This window comes from Hyaena hyaena, unplaced genomic scaffold (genome assembly GCF_003009895.1).
Source record: "Hyaena hyaena isolate Hyena2069 unplaced genomic scaffold, ASM300989v1 scaffold_15, whole genome shotgun sequence".
NCBI classification, from domain to species: Eukaryota; Metazoa; Chordata; class Mammalia; order Carnivora; family Hyaenidae; genus Hyaena; species Hyaena hyaena.
The window spans coordinates 2,898,274-2,922,246 of NW_024080647.1; the positions used below are offsets into that span (position 1 = coordinate 2,898,274).

General features: G+C 44.8%; 2 protein-coding genes and 1 pseudogene across 5 annotated transcripts in view; 1 reads left to right on the top strand and 2 right to left on the bottom strand.

The window, feature by feature from the left end:
* The first annotated feature begins 1,146 nt into the window (after positions 1-1,146).
* Positions 1,147-14,646, top strand: LCTL (lactase like). Its single transcript, XM_039219563.1, has 13 exons — positions 1,147-1,264; positions 1,647-1,810; positions 2,420-2,507; positions 2,779-2,888; positions 4,259-4,387; positions 4,490-4,585; positions 5,932-5,986; positions 6,291-6,452; positions 10,520-10,794; positions 11,294-11,420; positions 11,606-11,805; positions 12,968-13,031; positions 14,531-14,646. Exons 1-13 carry the CDS (start codon positions 1,147-1,149, stop codon positions 14,644-14,646), a joined length of 1,704 nt encoding a protein of 567 aa, XP_039075494.1.
* Positions 14,246-23,973, bottom strand: part of ZWILCH (zwilch kinetochore protein) — a 41,755-nt gene continuing 32,027 nt past the window's right edge. For 2 of the 4 annotated variants that reach the window (XM_039219528.1, XM_039219557.1), the window contains 5 exons: positions 22,573-22,709; positions 21,026-21,121; positions 19,749-19,861; positions 15,841-15,955; positions 14,246-14,785 (listed from right to left, as the gene is read on the bottom strand). In XM_039219528.1, coding sequence (XP_039075459.1) covers positions 15,867-15,955; positions 19,749-19,861; positions 21,026-21,121; positions 22,573-22,709 — 435 coding nt within the window. In that variant the 3' untranslated portion in view covers positions 14,246-14,785; positions 15,841-15,866. Of the gene's footprint in view, positions 14,786-15,840; positions 15,956-15,992; positions 16,129-19,748; positions 19,862-21,025; positions 21,122-22,572; positions 22,710-23,973 lie in introns of those variants that run through there. The other 2 variants (XM_039219550.1, XM_039219540.1) reach the window with 2 other exon arrangements.
* Positions 16,128-16,247, bottom strand: LOC120222583 (annotated as a pseudogene).

Consider the following 23,973-nt stretch of genomic DNA (forward strand, 5'->3'; position numbering starts at 1 on the left):
GGTGATGGGACTCACACTGGGGCATCTGGGCAGCCAGGAGGGGAAGCCATAGGGGCTGAGCCTCCAGGGACGGTTTTCTGGCAGCAGTTCTGGTTGAGCGAGCGAGTGAGTGAAGAAGGGTCCAGACAGAGGAGGTGAGGTAGAGAAACCATGAATTCCCGCTGGCCGCAGGGAGAGGTGGACAGAGACACCTGCAAATGCCGATTCCCACTCCGCCACCCCCACCGGGAGCTTCCCAGGCGAAGGTGTGTGGAACGTGGCACACCAGGCCCAGAAGGGGCCAGAGGGCTCGGGGATCTGCCCCTCTGCCCTGAGAGGGGGCTGACTGGAGGCCCCAGGGCCCAGGGCCAGGCTGCCCCTGCTGCTGACTCAGGCCCCACTGGCCAGCTCAGCATTCCTGCCCTCCCCACTGAATGGGGCTATTGAAGCTCTTTGTAGAGGGACGTTAGGCCACTGGCCACACCCCCAACCAGAGCCTTCGCTGTGCTCTGGCTCAGGTCTCAGCCGCACACAGGCCCTGGGGTCAGTCTGAGAGCGCTCTAGCTGCCGAAGCTACTCTGGGGGTGTCTGGGACCCAGGACGATCCCAGGTAATCCGGCCAGGCTGCACCAGAGGGAGGGATCCCAGTGGGAGGGCTTCGTCCTGATCCTCAGGACAGGAGGCCCTGGGACGGCACCCCTGCTCGTGACCCCCGGTCTGGGGAGAGGTCCGTCTCTCTGCACATGCCACAGTGTACAGGTGGGGGTGCTTCAGGGGCTCTGTGGGCTGTCTTGCCTCCCCACCAGATGGAGGTTCCCTAAGGCAGCAGTGGTTTTCCCACGCAATCAGGGCCTCTTGCAGGACATGGGTTGGGTATCCCCTATCAGACAGGGAGTGGGGTGGTTTGAAGCCTTGCGCATCAGGCCTAGAGCCCCCCAAGCCCAGGGTCCATCTCCTCCTTAATTGGACCTGGTGCTCAGCCTCAGCCTCTGCTGGTGGCCCCCAACAGAGTAAGGGCCCAGCTCTCTAGAGAGAGCCACCGCTTTTCTAGATAGAGCACCTCCACCTCCTCCCCTCCCGACCTTTGCCCCCAAGCTGGGACCTGCCCCTGCCCCGCCCGCCCCCAGCCCTGGCTGCTTTTTCAGGAATGGGGGAGGGCCGGGTACCATGAAGCCAGTGCGGGCTGTCACACTTTTGTGGGCGCTACTGCTGGTGTCCAGGCTGGGGGCCACCAGGAAGGGATCCCCAGAAGAGGCCTCCTTCTACTATGGAACCTTCCCACTTGGTACGTCCATCCCTCTGTTGGTCCATCCGTCTGTCTGTCAGCTTGCCCACCGTGGCTGGCTTGCCAAAGAGTTTGGTGTTTTAGTTTTCCTGACAGGTAGGATGGGACAGGTAACTCCATATTGTTGTTCTAAAATAAATAAAGCTCCTAACAGATTTCTTTAAGCTTACTATACAGACTGTGAATGTTAATCACAGCTAAAACTGTGCAAATCAATGTTTTAAATGTATTATGTCGTCCCTCGCCCTGCCCCCCAAGCTCCCAGGGGCAGGCGGCTGGGGAGGGGGCCTGCCCTGTGGCCCGGCAGGCACAGCCCAGAGCCCAGGTGCTGGGTGGGGAGCGGGAAGGGGCCCAGTGCCCAGGCTGAGGTCTCTACTTGCAGGCTTCTCGTGGGGCACGGGCAGTTCTGCTTTCCAGACAGAGGGAGCCTGGGACCAGGATGGGAAAGGGCCCAGCATTTGGGATGCCTTCACTCACAGTGGGAAGGGAAAGGTGCTGGGGGATGAGACAGCAGATGTGGCTTGTGATGGTTACTACAAGGTGCAGGTGAGTGATAGGTGTGTGTGTGGGTAAGTACGCACCTAGCTGAGAGGTGGACAGTGACACTTTGGGGAGCCCCAGGGACAATGTCACTCTAGTTCTGCTAAACACCCCCTAGCCCATCTCAGGAAAAAGAAGTGGGGCTGTTGGTGGTGGCTGGGGATTGGTGGGCAGGGGATGTGTGTGGGGGGGGGGGGGGGGGGGGGGGGGGCAGTGGATGTCAGAGGAAAGGAGAGCAGGGCCCCACCTGAGCCGGGGCCTTAGTCCAAGTGATAGACCACTGAACGGCTGATGCCGTGACCCTGGGGTCTGCAGGCCACAGTAGCCTGAACCCTTTGTCTCTGCTTGTGAATTGCTCCCATGGAGGGGGTCCCTCTTCATCACCCAAGTTTATTAGGAACACCGCAATCGGCATCTCAAAGTGTCCCCATATCCTGCATTTATTTGACTCTTGGTATGGCCCCAGGAGAAAGGGGGGCAGGTGCTTTCACACCTATTGTATGGATGAGGAAGAGTGAGCATTGGCCCCAACACCACCCCCCCCAGCGTGACCCCTACCTCCCTGCCCCAGAGCCCTAGGTGACCACTCCCCACCTCCTACCCCTGTCTGCACAGGAGGACATCGTTCTGCTGAAGGAGCTGCATGTGAACCACTATCGATTCTCCCTCTCTTGGCCTCGGCTCCTACCCACAGGCATCCGAGGTGAGACAGGGCAGCCCCCTCCCAAGCCCACACGTGGCCCCTTTTGGCCACGTTGGCTTTGAGGGGACACCACAGAGTGCTGGGGAGGGAGAGCAGTGGGGAACATGGCTTCTCCAGTGGCAGCTCGTACAGCTTTTGCAGGCAGCTAGGCTCCTGCACCATATCAGACCCAGAATCGGGTGGGCTGAGGGTGCCCTCAGGCCCAAGAAAGGCCACAGGGCCCAGGAGCACCGTGTTTCAGAAGGCCAGCGCCCCCTTATTTCACCTTCAGCTGACAAGGTGAACAAGAGGGGAATCAAGTTCTACAACGACTTCATCGACGCCCTCCTGAAGAGCAACATCACCCCCATCGTGACCTTGCACCACTGGGATCTCCCGCAGGTGAGGCTGATGCGCCTGGAGGGAGGCCGGGGCAGGGGGCACCACTCAGCAGGGGAGCCTGATTTGGCGACAGGGGTTGGCAAGGGGCGGGCAGAGGCTGGGGTCTGGACTGGGCCATGGGACGGAGTGAAGAAGTCTGACCTGCCCGTAGAGGGACATCGTGCTGGTTTAACCGATGTTTGTAATAGGCCATAAGTGCGGATTTTGAGGTTTTTCCAAAGACATTTGGCCTAAAAGCAACAAACCAAGCTAAAAAGAAACTTCTTTTGAGTAAGATTTGATGACGCGGCATAATTACCGTGCTTGTCTGAGCCAGCGTCATAGGAGCACAGCCCCCTAAGACATTTCTGTTAAGTCTCAACATCACTGTCAGACATCACTCTTCAGGCAATTCTTGCCTTCATTCCACAAGGCCCCACGGAGATCACAGTCCCCTGGGAGAGGAGCTGTGTGTGACACAGGTCACAGGAAGTCAGAAAACAGAGATGTGGCCTTTGGGAGGTGTTGGGGAGAGGAGGGGATCTCACCACTGCTTCAAAGTGCTGGGCATGAAGCGGAAGGGCTGCTCTGGTTTGAGCGCAATTGGGTTAAGAGTTTGGGGAGCAAGCAGGACGAGGAGGGGTAAAGGTTGGAGATGTAGCTTGGGGCCAGGCCTGGAAGGCCTTGACTGCCGAGCTAAGTTGACTGGGATCATCCTTTGAGAAGGGGAGTCACGGGAGGCTTCTATGGGACTGCGGCCATAGAGCATACTTTAGGAAGACAAACTGGAAACCACACGCCAGTTCCTTCCTGGTAAACTGCTTTCACTAACTTAGCTCTTTAGCATCCCCTCAAACCCACCAGAGAGAGCCTAGCAGTCAATCTCAATGGAATGATGCAGCTTGGGAAAATCTCACCTTCACAAGCAGATGCCTTTGGTTGGAAGAGAGTCCTCTGCTGAGAAGGCAGACCCCACCCTCACAATAGAGCTTTGGAGTCAGAGTTTCCACGTCCTGCATCAGCCCTTAGTTCTTCCCAACATGTACTCGAGGTTCTTTTCCCCAGTATCAGACCTCTCTACCTCGGCCAGTTTTCTTAAATATTCAATCTATCACATTCCTTCTAAGCAGGAGAATCTCCCACCTTCTCCGTCACCTCCCTCTTGTTTGCATAAGGTGTGACATGTAGTGTCCCCACACTGATGTAGCTTCGTGATCCACTGCTGGCCGCCGTCAAGTTGCCATGCCCAAGGCCCTGCATCTTTGTTCTCCGTGGCTCTAAACAGCCACATAGTTGTCATCACCCTTGTTTCCCCCACAAACGTGGCCTGTCCTCTCCAAAAGTCTTTTCTGGAGACAGATCCTTGGGGCACCTGCTTCTCTCTCCGCCAGCTGCTCCAGGTCAAGTATGGCGGATGGCAGAACGTGAGCATGGCCAACTACTTCAGTGATTATGCCAATCTGTGCTTTGAGGCCTTTGGGGACCGCGTGAAGCACTGGATCACTTTCAGTGACCCTCGGGTAAGCAGGGCCCTTCTCCAGGTGGGATGCCCCCCCTTCCCAGACCATGCACCCCTGCTCCTTCTCACTAGTCCTGTGGGCCCCCACTTGCCACCCCTGTAGACAATGGCAGAAAAAGGCTACGAGACGGGCCACCACGCTCCCGGCTTGCAACTTCACGGCACGGGCCTGTACAAGGCGGCACACCACATCATTAAGGTAAGGCGGGTCCTTCTGGGAATGAGGGTGGGGTTCAAGGTGGAGGCATAACCCTCAGGTTGGCTCAGCCTGTCCCACGGGTCTGAGCCTGAGCTCTGTCCTCTGCGGTTCTGGCATATTCCATCACACCTTCGCATCACTCACTTGCATCCCATGAGGATTTATGGAGGGAGGGCCCAGTCATCCAGTGCTGAGCACCCGCCGCCGAAACAGTATAGTTGCTGCTCCCTAGTGCTTACAATCTAGTCAAGGGGATGGAGCGCAGGCATGTGAAAACTACACGTCTCATCTAAACAGCCTTGTGAGGACTGGTGACAGGAAGAAGGGGCAGGATGCCAGTGAACTAGGGGCTAAAGTCTTCAATGAATGAGCAGCGGTCACAGGAGGTTGGGGAAGGACAACAGTAAGAAGGCGTTAGGAGTGTCTGCCTCATAGCATGGACTTCCAAGGACCTGGGGTTTTGGAAGGAGAAATAGTTTGGAAGCAGCAGGAAGGAGCAAGGCAGACACTACTCTAAGGCATGCGAGGTGTGAGGGGAAAGATGGCGTCTTCTCGAAGACCTGCATTGGAGTTGTTCATTGGGGCAGCGAAGCTCAGTAAGGGCATGGGAGTGAAGGAGACAGAGGAGATGCTGGGGTGACTCAGGCATTACAAGGCTGCTGGAGAGGCTTTAGAAGGGGGAGAGATTGGGTCACACTGCAGGATACATATGAGGGTACAGGCAATGTTGCCCGGGGAACAGGGATGTGAGGCATGACAGGATGGCCCCCAATGGACTCTCAGCAGAAGGGGACAATCTGATCAAGCAGGAAGTCAAGGGGCCCCTCAGTGACATACTAGACTCTCAAATTCCTGTCAGGGAGAGAACTTTCTCTTTCTTTCTACATCTGGCATATGAGTTCTTAAACTGTGGATATTTAAAGGGCAGAGCGCTGCGGGCATCCAGGGGTCACTGGTAGGGAGTACGGAGAGATGGCATGTGGGCACATTTTCAATTCTATTCTCAAGACTTGGTATTCTCCTAACTTCCTGAGCAACTGTGGGAAAGGTATTGCTTCGTTACCACAGAGAACGAGCAGGAACAACACAAGAAACCTTAGCAAACATCTTAGAAATGAGAACTAACACCCAGAGGTGGCTTATGTGTTTGGGCCAGAGCGAGACCGAGTTTCTCTACAGAGCAAAGGAAACAGGTGCCTCTGGAGGTCTGAAGAAGGGAGACTGGGGATGGGGATAACCAGGGCTGGACGCGGGAAAAGATGGGACTCGGTCAAATTGGGTCTCTAGTCAGGACAGAGGGAGACACGCAGCAACCAGGCGCCTCTGACACACCCCTCCGCTTTCAGGCCCACGCACAAGCCTGGCACTCCTACAACAGCACATGGCGCAGCGAGCAGCGAGGTGAGCCTCACACCCACGTGCTAGAACAGGGCACCCCGTGGGGGGGCACCATTCACGCCGCCCCCTGTCCTTTTTTTTTTTGATAGAGCGAGGAGGGGGCAAAGAGGGAGAGAGGGAGAGAGAGGGAGAGAGGAGAGAGAGAGAGAGAGAGAGAGAGAGTCTTAAGCAGGCTCCATGCCCCCAGTGTGGGGCCTACCATGAGGCTCAATCCCACAACCCCGGGATCATGACCTGAGCCAACATCGAGAGCCGACGCTCAACAAACTGAGCCACCCAGGCTGCCCTCCCGTCTTTTTTTTTTAAGGTCTGGTGGGGATCTCGCTAAACTGCGACTGGGGGGAGCCCATGGACTTCAGGAGCCCCAAGGACATAGAAGCTGCCGAGAGATACCTACAGTTCTGCCTGGGCTGGTTTGCCAACCCCATCTATGCTGGTGACTACCCCCAAGTCATGAAGGACCGTATCGGTGAGCCGAGTCACACTGTTAAGTTCCAGGCACCACAGCAACAGTACTGAGCCCAAGTGAAGGGGTGGAGAGGTGGGGGAAGGGGGTGGAGGAACACGCTGGGCTTGGGTGAGGCACTCAAGGGATAGCCCAGTCCCCAAGGACCTGAGAACTGGTTGTCTGAGTTGGGGTGAGGGGAGGAATGACATACAGACAGATCCCCAGATGTGGAGACTGGGAGCTTCAGAACCCGGGGAAAATACAGCCATTTTCTGGGCTGCTTTCTTTTGCGTTCTGCTGTCCTGCCTCTTTCTCCCCGCTCTACTCCTTCTCACTTTCAGTGAGGTAGGAGAGAGAGGTCAAGGATGCAGTCATGGGCAGTGTCAGTTCTATCTTCGGTTGTGCCTCTTGAGGAATGGTTTCCAAGCTCTGGTTTCCACAGGGTCCGAGAAGAAAGACACATAGAGCTCACAAGGCTGAATCAATCTGGGTGCCTTTAAGTCCCACATAACAGAAAATGCCAATTAAAATTAGACTTGAAAAGTGGGAACTTATAACCCCAGGTAAGGGTGATCCAGCTTTCAGGGATGTCTTTGAGGACCAAGGCTCATTCCATCTTTCACTCTGGCACCTGTAGCCAGCCCATCAACCACTCCTATCAGCCCCAAGATGGCTGCAGAAGCTCCAGGCATCGTTTCTTCACACATCACATCTTTCCAGAAAAACAGAAATAGCTCCATCGTACCCATTTTTTTAAAATTTTTTTTAAATTTTTATTTATTTCTAGGAGAGAGAGAGAGAGAGACAGCGTGAGCAGGGGAGGATCAGAGAGAGAGGGAGATACAGACTCTGAAACAGGCTCCAGGCTCTGAGCTGGCAGTCAGCACAGAGCCCGACGCGGGGCTCGAACCCACCAACCGCGAGATCATGACCTAAGCGAAAGTCGGACGCTTAACCAACTAAGCCACCCAGGCACCCCCATCGTACCCATTTTTAAGAACAAGGAAACTTTCCCCAGAAAACAACCTCCACTCATAACCAACTTCCCTACAAGGGGCGTCCTCAAGGGATGGGACTGTCACATGCCCCAGAAAATGCCTTAGACCACCAGAACCTGAGGCTGGGGAAGCCGGGACTCTCAGAGAGGATATGGCCCCTTGAAAAAGGATGTGGAAGAGGATAAGAAAGAAGACACGTGTGGCACTACTGACTGGGAGGGCAGCCAGTCGCATCTGGCCACAGGAATCTAGAAGTATTATCTGTTTAAGTTAGAGGTATCAGGCTGCATGGCCCTAAAAAAGAGACAAGGGTGGCATTGAAATAGGTTACAATCTCACACGGTAAGGCTATTTTGGATGTGTGACTAAGAGAGAACTGTCAACATTTCAAAATTGTCCCTTTCTAAGGTACCACTTATCAGACTTACCTGGAATAGAAGCGGATTCTAATTCTGACTCTGCTGCCAGCTGCTGAGCGACTCTGGGTAGGGTGTCCCACCTCTTCGGGTGTCATTCTGATCACCTGAAAAGGAAGGATTAAACAAGTAGTCTTTAAAAATCCCTTGGAAATAACCAGGTCCGTGACACACCTATCTATGCACAGACGTTCAAAACCCTGAGAAGGATTTCCTCAAGGTGCACAAGGGAAAAGCCCTCAGGACAGGGCGGGCACCCCCTGCTTTGTGGGTACACCCCATCATTCACATGGCGCGTTCACTCTCGGGACCCTCAGAGGCTGCTGTAGCAGGATGGCACTAAAAGAGCCCAGTTGACTATTGGTCATAGGACAGTTCTTGGGCTTAAGGTCAGTAATTCCAGACTCCGGTAACTCCAGCCTTGTGGTGATTCTAACGGAAACTGGGCTGAATTTTTTCCTTGTACGATGTGTACAGAAGGATCCTCTGGGCAGCTCATATTTTCCTTAGTGAAAGCATTCTGCCAGAAATCTCGTACACAAATTACTTCCAGGCATCTCATAAGCGCGGTAAATATATGGACAAAAGTAATCCCAGGCCAGTGCCGTCCAAAAGACCTTGCAGTGATGATGGAAATGTTCTGTATCTGTGCCGTCTGATACGAGAGCCTGGAGCCATCTGTGTCTATTTCAATTTCAGTTTTTAAAAATTAAAGATGTAGTCCTTCAGTGTGACCGAACCAGAGGTATGCTCACATTGGTCATATTGTAATGGCCACATGTAGCCAGTGGCTACTGTATTAGACAGTCCAGGGACAATGCCTTGTGGTTTTTCTCAAGTTACTGGATGTAACTGAAAATAACACACTAAGATCATAAAGGTATTTAATGATACAAGCTTTTCACTTATTAAAAGCCAGTAGCCTCTTTGGAAACATTTTATATTTTAGAACAACTCATACAAATGTTAGTCTTTTTTATTCATTTAAAAGCTTTGGTGGCGGGGGGGGGTGGGGGGGGCACCTGAGTGGCTCAATCGGTTAAGTGTCCGACTTCAGCTCAGGTCATGATCTCTTGGCTCGTGAGTTTGAGCCGCAGTCAGACTCTGCTCAGAGCCTGGAGCCTGCTCAGATTCTGTATCCCCCTGTCTCTCTGCCCCTCGCCCACTTGCACTCTGTCTCTCAAAAATGAATAAACGTTTAAAAATTTAAAAAAAAATTTTTTTTTTGGTAGAGATTATACAAAGACATGCATGTTTCAAATTTTTTAAGTACAAGAGAGTATGGACAGACAGCCTCTCCTCTGCTGTCCTGCCTGCCACTCCCTTCCAGTGTATTTGATAAACTTCTATCTCCTAAAAAGAGAGAGTAAAAAGTGAAAGTCAAGCTTCCCTCCCTCCCTCTCCCCCCTGCTCCCATCCTCCCCAGGAGGAAGCACACTTGCAGTGATGGACTGTGCCTGTGGGAGCAAAACCACCGCGGCTCCGTGTACTTGTTAAATGCAATACTCTGCATCTTTCACTTACAAATGTGTCTTGGCATTCTTTCCATGTTGGCATATAGTGCTGGTATAGAGCCCTCATTCTGATGACTTCACGGTATTGTACAGATATACGGATTTATTTAACCAGTCTCACTTGAGAGACATTTGTTTCTAATTTTCTGCTACTCAATCTACAATGAAGATCCTTGTAGACTTCCTTTTACACGTGCAAGTAAAACACAGGATAAAAAGATACGGAAATGATCTGTGAAATGGCGTATCTTTTTATAATTTTATTTTTTTAATGTTTTTAACGTTTATTCATTTTTTTGAGAGAGAGAGCATGAATGGGGGAGGGTCAGAGAGAGAGGGAGACACAGAATCTAAAGCAGGCTCCAGGCTCTAAGCTGTCAGCACAGAGCCCGACGCGGGGCTCAAACTCACAGTCTGCGAGATCACGACCTGAGCCGAAGTCAGCTGCTTAACCTACTAAGCCACCCAGGTACCGCCACCTCCCCCTTTTACAGTTTTAAATGCTAGGACAAAATTTCCCAACACAGAGGTCATACCAGCTTACACTACAACAGTACATGAATGTGTCCATATGTCCTCCACCATCCACACCACCAATGACCTTCCACATCTCTTCCCAGAGGTAACCAAAATTCAATTTCTGCTATAAGAATATAGGAATCTAAGTCCACATTTTCCCATATAGCCACAATGTTGCCTGCATGCCACTTACAGAGCAATCTATGAAAATACAACTTTAAATTTCTTTTGAGAGAAAGAGAAAGCAAGCATGAGCGGGGGAGGGACAGAGAGAGAGAGAGAGAAAGAATTCCCAGCGAGCTCTGTGCTGACACAGTGCAGACGCAGGGCTCTAACCCACATACTGAGATCATGAGCCAAAATCAAGAGTCAGACGCTCAACCAACTGAGCCACCCAGGCGCCCCTGAAAATATAATTTTTTAAAAAAAGCAATATAAATTTTTAAAATTTTGAATAGTATTCAAATGTTAAAATCCCAGCTTAAAAGGCTAAGGTTATATTTTCCATACACACGAATCCCAAAGGCCGGGATCTGGAAAGCAGCTTTTACGTCAACATGCCAGTACGACCGTGGTACGTAATGGCAAAAGAATCGTGAGAAAGTACTACTTTGTGAAATTCTGTTTTTCTCTCTTAATAGGGAAAAAGAGTGCAGAGCAAGGCCTGGACATGTCAAGGTTACCAGTGTTCTCACTCCAGGAGAAGAGCTACATCAAAGGCACCTCAGATTTTTTGGGATTAGGCCATTTTACCACTCGGTACATCACAGAAAGGAACTACCCCTCCCGCCAGGGGCCCAGCTACCAGAATGACCGTGACTTGGTAGAATTGGTTGACCCGAACTGGCCTGACCTGGGATCTACGTGGCTTCGTTCAGTGCCCTGGGGGTTTAGAAGGCTCCTCCACTTCGCTCAGGTGATTATCACATTCGGCTATTTCACGGGCACTTTTTACCCCAACTCGTGATCTTACAGCTTAGGCTCAGGGGCCTAGTTTTGATTTTAATTCCAGTTAGTCAGGCTTAATGAAACAAGCTCAGTTAGTTGTTCAGACGCTACCAGATATAGGCTTTACAGACTAATGCCCACCACAAGGAACCGCTTCAGTGTGTTACCTGTGGCTACAAATTCTCATCCCACATTCATTTTGCTTCCCCTTCTCACTTGATGTGAGAAAGAACACAACCTGAGGTATACTTTCTCTACCATGATGCTGATTGAGCAATGTAGTCTTTCATACGAACTTTCTCTTGTCTACACTCACCTCCAAAAAAATGTGTAAACTCGCATCCGCTAAACACTAAAAGCACTCAATTAGAATACAGCAGACTTGACTAAGTGTTTGCATGTGCCTCAGACTCAGAAACCCACCTGGAGGTCAGAATTTTTAAGATATTCCTTGCTATGACTTTCAGACTCAATACGGCAATCCTCCCATCTATGTGACAGAAAATGGAGCATCTCAAAAATTACACTGTACTCAATTATGTGATGAGTGGAGAATTCAGTACCTTAAAGGCTACATAAACGAAATGCTGAAAGGTGAGCTATAGACCAAGACTGTCCTCACATATCTTCTATTTAACTTGGACAGAATGTGATAACACACACAATCGACTAAAGCTTGTTTCTGAATCTCATAAATGAATGAATTTAAGATGATCTTCGCAGTATTATTTTTCCAAGTAAATGAAATATATTAAAAATGGAACAAAATGTCTTTGCAGCTATAAAAGATGGTGCTAATATAAAAGGGTATACTTCCTGGTCTTTGTTGGATAAGTTTGAATGGGAGAAAGGATACTCGGACAGATACGGATTCTACTATGTCGAATTTAACAACAGAAATAAGCCACGCTATCCAAAGGCATCAGTTCAATATTACAAGAAGATTATCACTGCCAATGGGTTTCCCAGTCGAAGAGAGGTAGGACTATTATTGAGGTTACTTGTTCTAGATTTCATTTTTAAGTAATCTCTACACCCAAGGCGGGGTTCAAAATCATGACCTCAAGATCATGAGCCAGACTCTTCCGACTGAGCCAGCGAAAAGCCCCTCACTTGTTCTAGGTTTTAGAAGAGCTAAGCAACTTGGGGTGAGCCATGTGGTGATTCCCCTCCTCCCTCCTCCATGGAGGAAGACAGGGTTTTGTGGGCCTTTGTCTCTTCCCCTAACTTGTGCCACCTCATTGCTCATTTGCTTAGAATGGGGTAAACATGCCTTAAAATTCAATCCTAACTCTCAGAGCATGAAGGGCAAACTAGAGTTACATATGTATAATGAGCCCTGTATATTTTAGATTATGATAGTAGAGACTTCTAGTTAAATGTTGTTCTAAATGTTCCATGTTAATGCAAACAAATACTGCCTATTTACTCAAAATATATGAAAACGTTTACATAAATGTATAATGACCATACAACTTTTCACTTCTTCCCACTAGTTCCGAAGCAAGATTAAAAATAATCCAACTTAATATTAAGAATCTTTTAAAACCTACCAAACATTTTCAGTAACCTACAAATGTTTCTAACAGCTACGTTGCTATCGATGGCAGGCAATAAAAATTATAATTTAGAATGTCTTAATAATCTCTATAAATAAATCTCATTTGTTTATCAACATTCTTTGCAGATGAGCCCACTGGCACCATAAGGAAGCAGTGGCCGGCAGGCATTCACTAGAAAAGCACTAGATTGTGAGTTCCTCAAGAATAAAGACTTTGGTTTCTGTTTTGTTTTTACTTCCTCACAAAGAGGCACATAGGTATTCAATAAATATGAATTAAACTTCAGGCAGATTTAAATTTGTTTTAATCCTACAGTATTTCAAAAATGATTTCAGGGGCACGTGGATGGCTTAGTCGGTTAAGTCTCTGACTCTTGATTTCAGCTCAGTTCAAGTTCTCATGGTTGTGAGATGGAGCCCTGTGTTGGGATCTTCAGCTGGGCATGGAGCCTGCTTAAGATTCTCTCTCCCCCTCCCTCTGCTCCCCCCTCCCTCATGGGCTCTCTCAAAAAAAAAAAAGATTTCAAACTGCAAAAAATTAGTCTAAGATGACATCACTTATCCAATGGATTTCTATTAGGTGGAAAGTTGGTATCTCAAAGCCTTGGAAACTTGCTCAATCAACAACCAGATGCTTGCTGCAGGTGAGTATATTTTAATTCTTTCCTTTGACAACTAAGGCAAATCATTATATATATAATGATTTTACCAAAACCTCACAATGTGCATCTACCTGGAGTCAATCATCCCAAAAACACATGATTAAAAATGATTTTTTTCCTTCACTTTGAAGCAATGTCAAATTTCTATTTTATAAGAATTTCAAAAAATATTTTAAAAATCTACCAGAAAAGAGAAATATTTTATCCACTCTAGTTTCATTCTTTCTGAATCATACTGTCGTATATAAACTTATTTTTGTTATAGTGGGCTTTGTGGAAGGAGGAAAAAATGCAACCACATTCCAACAGAATAAAGAGAAGTTGAAAAGTCAAAGAATACTCCAGATATTGTATTCACTCATTCAGCAAGTAATTACTAAGCAGTCACCATTAGCTAGGGGATGTTTTAAGCGCTAGGGATATAGCAATAACTAAAACAAGGTCTCTGACTTCATGGAAGGCACAGTTCCTTGTGCAATAGAATCCAAAAGGCTAAGATGTAGAATAATAAAGATGTATCTATAGGTCAACAAAGGCCAGCATGGATCATTTGTTTCTTTGAATTTGGTCTTTCTCTCTCTACAAGGGCAATCAAAGAAATATACTTCCTATTTTAACAACCCCATCTTTAATGTGGTATCAGAAGTGGAAAGTGCTACCAAATCCTACCAATTCAGCTATTCTTATAGTTGTTTTATACCACTGTGCTCTGGTCCCATCTAAATAACCAGGAATAAAGGATGTATATTCCTTTAAACCAAAATAAACGTTTATTTTATCACCTAGACACCTGACATAGAATTTACTGATAAGCCTATGAACTCTGTGGGGGCAGGGCCTGTGCCTTATTTATCTCAGTAGCCAGAGTGCCTGGCACAAAACCTAAAGAGGGAATTACATACTGTCCACTAATATAACCACGTATGTGGAATATACTTATCATTCAACTCTTCAAGATTATTACTAAACTATGCAAGAATTCCCACAAAAGTATGGCAACTCCTCCACCTCTTAAGATACACAATAACATCTCTGAAGGACTGGGAGAAGTTTCCCAAGGATTTTTCTTTCATGCCCCCCCCCCCCCCCCCCCCCCCCCCCCCCCCCCCCCCCCCCCCCCCCCCCCAGTGAAAATTACAGAAACCATAGGACACAGCTGTCAATATTCTCACCTTAATTTATGGTAAGTGCAAGTATACCATACATTTAGACTTTATTCCAGTACCTACAGAAGAACCAAAAGTAGGCATTCTTTATTCCATATTTCTGAAAGATTTTACAAAGCCCTCACGTAATTTTTTAAATAACATTTTATAATGTTAAGAGAACCACATTCTCTTTTATAGCAAGTGAGATTAATTACAAAGCTTGATGATGCCATTTTCCAAGTTTTCCCCGATGCAGGGATTATCTTTCTGGATGAAGCTATATTTGCTAAAATGACGACACTCTCATTTCTGGTGTTCTTGCTCCGGTTTCAGAGCCTCTGCTAAGTCACATGCAGATGGTGACAGAGATCGTGGTACCGACAGTCTGCACGCTTTGCATACTCATCTCGGCAGTTCTCCTGATGCTCCTCCTGCAGACCCAGAGCTGAGAGGGTTACCCATTTGACAGGACCAACTTTTGTAAAGAATCTTCAGGATCCTCCTCCTTTTTCTGCCCTGAAGGTTTATATACATTTCTGGTTTCGGGCTCTGTGATAATGTTTTCTTTTTCTTTTTTTTTGGCTTGTGCTGGGATTTAAAAATTAGAAAATAAAAATAAGCATAAACGAAATAAAAATCACCTGTCAAAGTCAATGTTAATATTTTGCTGTCTATTATTATGCATTTTCACTTTACAAAAAAGGAATCAGAGTGCATAAACTATTTTGTTACTTGATTTTTTGTCCTTTTAAAAATCTGTCCAGAAATATTGCTTTCATGTGGAAATAAATGCCATCTTTGCACTGTCCTACACATGACAGACAGTCAATCATCTGCACGTAACAATCCCTTCAGGCTCTAAATTCTATCAAGCAACCAGGGAAATGCATTAGGTAGGTACCAAGTAAATGAGCATATACACTTTTCTGAGATAAACTTTCTTGCACTAAATGCAATTAACTTCAACTAAATACCTAAAAGAAATATATTTAATATCTTCTCTGTGCCTATTCTGTTTTTTTAAAATAAATGTCCATTTTATTCTTAACTATGCGAAATTGCTAAAATTAAGTAACATCTATTTACCTGAGGACAAACCATGGCTTAAGGAAGAGACATTTTATTCATTACCTGATTCTACTGTTTCTAAAGCACAAAAACAGTAAGACAGTAGAAAATGCTATCGCATTAATTTTCTTGGTTAATATTATCTTAAACTAAACATTTTAAAAAGGTGTTTACATCTGGGGCTTAGTCCTACAACTGGGCTGGGGTAAAATTGTTTTTAACAGAACTTTGCTTTCAACCTCAATTGATAGGTTCCTTCAGGGTTTTTCACACCCATCAATGTTTTTGAAATCAAACTCTCTACGATATATAGAGATTTAAAATGCAAAGACATTACCACTCAAAAAAACGTTTTTGTTTCTCTGGTTTCAGGATTAATCCTACTTACTACAGATGGTAGAAAGGAAATTAAAAACTTGCATTACTCAATAACATCTGATAAGCCTTTTTACATGAATCCTGAAAAATAATCCATATTCCAAACGTATTAAATAAACACGTCTGTTGTAGAAAAATCTAAAACATAAGATACTTAATACACTAAAGTATCTGGAGACAAAAAGCGAACATACTACCTTACAGAGGGCTCCATCAGCACACTTCACTTGAAATGCACCTGGCTGCAGGTAACCATGTTAGTATAGAACATCCTTTCTTCCAGGCTACCGTTTAATGTTAATTCAGAAACATCTGTAACCAGATAGAGATCAGAACTGCTTACCAGCCTGCTAGCTTTTCTACCATATACAGTGCTGAATTTTACAATAACCAAGAGGTAATCTGAATGACATGTATCTTCTACTTTGAATTTCTGAGACAAAACCCAGCATGGACAAATCTTTTATGTAGTAAACCTTGATGCACTGAAAACATGATTAAAGAAAATACAAAGCAGATTTGTTTTAATTCTAGATTTTTCAATTAGCAATAATCACGCCTCGGATAAATCTCACTGGCTACGATACTGCCAGGACACAAAGCTTAATTCTCTAATTTGGGAACCTACTGCTTCATTTTTGTGCCTCATCCACTATAGTTAAACTCTTTTTTCCAATCTTAACATATATTTGGGTAAACAATTTCTACTTGAGATTTCTAGCCTTAGGGCTAGACAAATACACATTTTCCCCTCTCTGAAGACTGTACTTCAAAAACAAATGCAATTAACATTTAGATGAGCTTGTGTTCACTTTCGTGCGGGTCAGCCTTTTGGTTTCCATATTCTCACCATTATCAACAATCATCTGCAGGGCGCCCACCGGGCAAGCAGCACTCTCCCAGACACCACTCTTCTCACCTGTTCGCACCAAATCATTATTCTCTTCCCGTGACATTTTTTTCTCTAAGTCTTCCTGCTTTTGATTTCAGTGTTTTACTCAACAGTATCACATTAGATACCTTGAAAAGCTAGTATTGGACCTAAGTGCTCAGCTCAGTCCAATGAAGCAGAAAGTCTAACCTCTTAAATGCATATGATCTTTGGCAAAAAATAAATCGTGACTGGGTTTTAATATTTATCACTGGGGCTTTGTCCAAATAGCCCATGATTTACAAACGAGGGCCTCCTTCACAAGTGGGTCTTGCTTTGGGCTGGAAGTGATTGAATAATTTCTAGACAAACACATCAGGAATATATGATGGGTTTTAAAGTTCTAGCCAAAATGGAGTATGTGAGTAGTTTTCCAAGCACACAAATATAGGATTTCATAAGAATTCCTTATTTTCATAGAGTTACTGGACCAATGTATTTATAAATTGTTTTAACTCTAACATTCAAAATAACTTTCACTCTTTTGTGAAGTAATCTGCATCAAAAAGACTCTAGAAGATACGTTCACTCTACTTCACTTATCCAGCATCACTGAAAAAAGGTGTTTAATCTTGCATGAATTTCCTCATGAAAAAGGTTTAATCTTGATGTAATAAAATTTATTTAAAATGGCATTTTCCAGGGGCGCCTGGGTGGCTCAGCCGGTTAAGCGTTCGACTTTGGCTCAGGTCATGATCTCACAGTTTGTGGGTTCGAGCCCCGCGTTGGGCTCTGTGCTGACAGCTCAAAACCTGGAGCCTGCTTCAGATTCCGTGTCTCCCTCTCTCTCTGACCCTCCTCTGCTCACGCTGTCTCTCTCTCTCTCTCTCAAAAATTAAAAAAATAAATTAATTAATTAAAAAAATAAATAAAACAGCATTTCCCAAAAACTTATCACATATGTTCATAGCTTTAAAACTTTCTTTTTAATCATAAAACATAGGTCTTTTTAAACAAAATCTGTAATTAAAACAAAATGCTAAAATTGGTGGTTCTCAGGGGCGCCTGGGTGGCTCAGTCAGCTTCGGCTCAGGTCATGATCTCACGTTCGTGGGTTCGAGCCCCACGTCAGGCTCTGTGCTGACAGCTAGCTCAGAGGCTGGAGCCTGCTTCAGATTCTGTGTCTCTCTCTTTCTCTGACCCAACCCTGCTCATGCTCTTTCTCTCTCAAAAATAAATAAAACATTTTTAAAAATTTTTTAAAAATTGGTGGTTCTCATACTAGTTGCACAATGGAATCACCTGGAGAGTGCTGGGAACCACACCTGCTCTCACTATGCTACAGTTAAATTTCTGTTGTATCTTTCCGGACCTTCTCTAATACTCGTCTCCATATTTTTTCCCAGGCTTTTACTACTGTAAACAATACCACACTTAATGACCTTGTACATTGGTCTTTTTGCACACATCTGGTTTTATGTATGGAATAAATCGCTATTAATAAAACTGCCAGGCCAAAAATTGTATGTTAAAATTTTGGTGGCTATCGCCCTCCATGGAAGCTGTCAAGCTTATACTTCAACTTGCAACATGTGAGGCTGACCACCTGCCTGTTCATATCCTTGCCAGTACTGTGATAACAAACTTTTCGATCTTTGCTAATCCGACAGGTAAAAGATGGTATCTCTATAATATAAATATGCATTTCTCTTATCATAGGGAGGGCTGAGCATCTTTCATTCAGAAGATGACATCTGAATTTCCTCTTTGGTAAACTGTTCATCTTACTTGCATTTTTCTACTAACATTCTTCTTACTGATTTGGAAGTTCTTTATGTACTAGGCAATGTAGCCTCTTTTCTGAACATGAGCTGCAAATTAATCTTCCTTATCACTTGTTTTGCCTCTAGTATTTTTTTGTCATGCTGAAACTTTTCTAACTTTATATGGTTGATTTTCAAGCTTTATAGCCTCCAGGTTTCATATCACACTTAGAAAAGACAGCATGATTTTAACTGATGGTCCTCAGGAAAATTTTTCCATGTCTTTAGGGCTTTTACGGTTCAGCCATATGAATAGAGAAGTTTCCATTCTAGTTGAGAGAAGTTTCCATTATGCTTCAATCAAAAAATATTTGGGGGAGAATAAAAACCTTTCATGGAAATAATTTTGCAAGGTATCAATCACTAAACTAGAACTATTTGTAGAGTTCTTAGTTCAATAACCTGCAGTGGTTGACTATAGGCTTTTGAAATCTTTTAGATTGTCTTAAAACTATCAGATATGGAAAAAAATTAGATATGATTTTAGATAGTCACTGCAATAACTGAATAAAGCAATTTAAGATCTATACAAAGGGAGGAGAGCATCTTGCAATCCACATACATGAAGAGAACAATTTTACAGGTGTTTACTGAAGGAGGAATAGTTGGAGCCAGCTTATTACACCAGAGGCTCACACACATTCTCTGACTGATGTGGACCATCTTTGACAGAACGTTAGAAATCTTGGGGCACCTGGGTGGCTCAGTCAGCTAAGTATCTGACTGTTGATTTTGGCACAGGTCATGATCGAGCCCCACATCTGGCTCTGCTCTGACAGCACTGAGACTGCTTAAGATTCTCTCTCTCTACCCCTCTCATGCTCACACATGTACCCCCACTCACTCACAAATAAATAAACAAAATAAATAAACATTAAAAAAAAATCTCGGAACACCAAGGTGGCTCAGTCAGTTAAATGTCTGACTCTTGGTTTCAACTCAGGTCATGATCTCGTGGTTTCATGAGTTCAAGCCCTGCGTTGGGCTCTGCACGGGCAGGATGGAGCCTGCTTGGGATACAATCTCTCTGCCCATCCCCTGCTGGTGCTCTCTCTCAAAAATAAACTTAAAAAAAAAAAAAAAAAAACTCAACCTTCTTCCAGCCCCCCGGAGAAGATATTAGAAATATCACTCAGAGAGTGCACTAAAGTATGAACTGGCATTTCAACATTAGAATCTATTTTTACTCCTTGTATCCCTATTGCTTGACCTCTTTTAATAAAAGTTCTTCCATCCAGGATGAGAAAAAGCACTCATTTCTATGACTTTTCCTCCAAGAATAAATATGTTTTACACCCAGAGTTCAGGAAAATTATTTAAAACTGGGCACAAGAGCTATCATAATGTACCAGTAAAGATTCGGTTTATTTTCTATTAGAATTTATGTGAATAGATTACAAACCGTCTTTACCAGGTTTGTGGAAACTCAAATGGTCTACAGGTGCGCTGTCACTCAGCTGCCAAAGTGTTTTCACCTTCTTCTGACCACCACTGATTTCCACTTTCCATTTCTGTGGCTTCTCACTAAGGAAAGAAAAAACATCAAAGGGGAAACAAAAGCCCCAGTTATTTCCTTCCCTTCTTCTATACTCATAATTAGCGAAGTCCTCATGTGAGAGGCACTGAGAAAGAAGAGATGAACAGGTCGCAACTCTAAATTTGGGTTTTGAGTCTGAACTACCTACAGGACGCTGATGTTGGGGATTTACCTCTAATAGGCCTTTAGAAACATGGCTCTGAAACTCAGGAGAACCTAGAGATGGGAGTATTGAGTTATCATTAGCTCAAAGGAACTGAGGCTTTGAGTGCAAATCCAACCACCCAGGGAAGACGGAAAGTAAGAAAAGAAGGCAGAAAGTGTTCTGGTGAAAAGCCATACAAGGAGACAGAGGAAGGACCTGAAGAGAGAACTACTCTCAGTCTCGGAGGGGGGCCAGCGAAGTGGAATTAAAATGAACACAGAACGCAGTGTCACAGAAATGAAGAAAGGGGACAGAGGTCCAAGAAAGGAGTAGTGTTAAATGCCAAATGGCCTTCTAAGTGCTTACTCATGAGGAGAAAGAACTGGTGGGCCAGCTGAATACACCAGGAGCTAACGCAAGTCCACTGGACTTGGTAATTAGAAGGCCCCCAGAGACCTCTGCCAGAGCAGTTTCCAGGAATGACAGGGTTTGGCTAAGAGGGAACAACATAGGGGGAGGGTAAACATAGTGGCTTCAGTATGAGAGAAATTTCAAGCACATTACCTGTTGAGGGAAGAGCTGAGGAAACTATCATTTGAGACAACTTCAGAATCTATATGGATGGCCAGTCCGTCACCTTAGCCTCACAGTCCCACACCTCCCCAATCCCAAACCCTCATTCCTCACAGCCATACCTTCGACTTTGTCGTCATTACCCTGATAACTTCCTTCTCAATCTATTTTCTGTCCTATACCGTGAAGGAATTGCAAGTTAAGAGAAAAATGAAAGACTAGAGGCCCAACAGTAGAACAAAGAGAAGACAAAAGTCTGGGAGAAGGGAGAGGGTGAACCCATATCAGATGACAGTCAAAGAGCAGGACAGAGATGATTAAGGCTTCAGAGGTGGAGCAGCTCTTGGTTATGAGATCCCCAGAGAAAGGACACAGAAGTTGCCCAAGAATTATAGCCAGACTTAAAGCAGAATTCAATTATTAAATTGCTGACCTTTGATATAAGCTTTTTACAGCAGTTGGTCTGACTGGCAGCTGAAAAACGTGTTGCTCATCAAGAGGATTTTGTTTGTAATACTTTATGCAGGATCTAAAACAAATAAACAGAAAACAACAAAAAAGAACCTCTTTTGGAAAAAAATGGCCCTTGGAGATAAAGGCTTTCTGGTAATCTAAAGCTCCTAAGAGAAACATTTCACCCAGTATCACTAACCAAAACAATAGCAAAAGAATAATTTCAGGGCCACAAAAGTAAACAACAACAACAACAACAAAAACAATGCCTTCTCTCCCCACAACAGAAAGGTTAGGTTGTTTCTGATTTTGAAAGGATGTCTCATTCAAATGGTTTTTTTCTTCAATTTTCAAAAATTAATAGAAGACATATTAAGTTAAGCCAAAGCAAAGGCCCAAGTGGGGAGGAAGTGGTATCAGAAAAAGAAAACCAATAAGAAGCTAAAGAGAGACAAAGATACAGCCTCCATCATTTTCAGATTCTGGGGAATTAAAGAGTTAACTCACTTACACGATTCATCTTTAATGAAAATAAATATTAGATTCTGTAAACAGGAACAATTTCAAATGTTTCCCTTTATAACTGAGGCAAAACAGAAATTCAGGAAAGGTAATAGTACATTTCCTTCCACAGGGAAAAAGAAACGCAGCCCTTCCACTGGATGGCTCACTCATTCCCAATGTGAAGCTTCAAATACACGTGAGACACCAGCAACCCATGTAAGAGGCTGATTCCAAACTGTTTCTAGTCAAACCGATTAGCAGAATCTCTAAAATTATAACAGTGCTATTGGCGGAGGTCTGGTAATAATATTTGGTCCGTTCAATTACCACTGGAGACCTAGCAATGATTAGTTTGGCCCAAATGCGTAAGGCTGTAAAGAAAAGAGAAGGAGGGGCAGCTGGGTGGCTCAGTCAGTTAAGCGTCCAACTTTGGCTCAGGTCATGATCTCACGGTTCATGGGTTTGAGCCCCACATCGGGCTCTGTGCTGACAGCTAGCTCAGAGCCTGGAGCCTGTTTCAGATTCTGTATCTCCCTCTCTCTCTGACCCTCCCCTGCTCACGCTGTCTCTTTCTCTCCCTCTCTCTCAGAAATAAATAAAAAACATTAAAAATTTTTTTAAAAAAAACGAATAAACATTAAAAAATAAAAAGAAAATAAAAGAGAAGGAAATATTCATGAAGCACCTGTTAGGTGTCAGGTACTTTGGACACATGACATCATTTAATCCCAACAACAAACACCTGAAGTTATTAGTTCCTGCTTACAGATAAGAAAATAAGAGGCAGTGAAAGGAAATTTCCTCAGAAAGTCTGAAAGTGCTAGAACCAAGTTTCAAACCTGAGTCCTTCTGAACCCAAAGCCTTTCCTTCCTCTGACAGGGGCTCAGAACCATTCTACTACTGTGAAGACACAGTGCACAGATTCTACCTTAATTGGTAATAAAAACTGCACATATTTTGGCCCCAGCTGCTTCACAAGAGAATACATTTTTATGGGAATGGAAAAAGAGAGCAGTACTTACTGTGTTAAAGCAAAGAGGAGCTCGTGTTGGGGTTTAATGAAAAGCATGCAACTGACTAATATTTCTAGAATATGGTGGAGTTTTTGAACACGATACACCTGTTCTTGTATATCTATTGATGGAGTTATGAAATATTCCTGAAATAAAAAACAGCAAAATAAGGAGTTAAAGCGCAAGAGCAATCTTGGGGCACTTGGGGGCTCAGTCGATTAAGTGTCCGACTCAGTTTTGGCTCAGGTCATCGTCTCATGACCCATGTAGAACCCCGCAATGGGCTCTGCACTGACAGCATGGAGCCTGCTTGGGATTCTGTCTCCCTCTCTCTGCTGCTCCCCCTCTCACGCTGTCTCAAAAATAAATAAATAAACATTAAAAAAAAGAACAAGCACAATCTTTAGCATGGCTATGCTTGCTAAGCCTAAACTATGCATCCATTAGGATAAAAACAGAGGCAGCCAGATAGAATTTTCCACCTTTCAATACTACTCTTCAAACTAAACTATAAGCAAAGTCATCAATGAGAACTATCAGCAAACCGTTAGATTATCTGGTTAACACAAATTCGAGAACTGCCTCACCAAGCAGGCCTGAGTGGGTTACTAATACCACCCACCAAGTTGTCCAGATGGAACAACTGGCAAATCCACAAGATAATTCTTAACTTCTTTTTTTTTTTTTTTTTTTTTTTAAATGTTTTATTTATTTCTAGGAGAGAGAGAGAGAGAGAGAGAGCGTGAGCAGGGGAGGGTCAGAGAGAGAGGGAGTCACAGACTGAAACAGGCTCCAGGCTCTGAGCTGGCAGTCAGCACAGAGCCGGACGCGGGGCTCGAACCCACGAACCGCGAGATCATGACCTAAGCGAAAGTCGGACGCTTAACCGACTAAGCCACCCAGGCGCCCCGATAATTCTTAACTTCAATACCCTTGCCAGGTTGATGGAAGTGCCCACCTCTAAGAACAGGTAATAAGTACCAAGAAATTAATCAAGTATATTGATAAGCTTTCACTCACATCTGTTGCTGGTAAATCGGTACCAAAATTTGGTAATGTATGTCAAGCATCATAAAATACTCAGACCTCATCCTATTTCTGAGAACACATTCTAAGCAAATAATTCATGGTAAATACAGTAGGTAGAATTCTGTCATGGCTCCCAGGATCCCACCACTTGAAATATACATCTTGTAATAATCCCTTCCCCTTCATAGGCCAGAACTCAATGGGTGATGCTTCCATAATTAGTACAAAGTGACTATGAATTAATCAAAAGTGAGACTATTACTATGACATACCTAATTAGGTAAGCCTTTTTTTTTTAAAGAAATTTTTTAATGTTTTATTTGTTTTTGAGAGAGAAAGAGAGAGAGAGAGACAGAATATGAGCAGGGGAGGGGCAGAGAG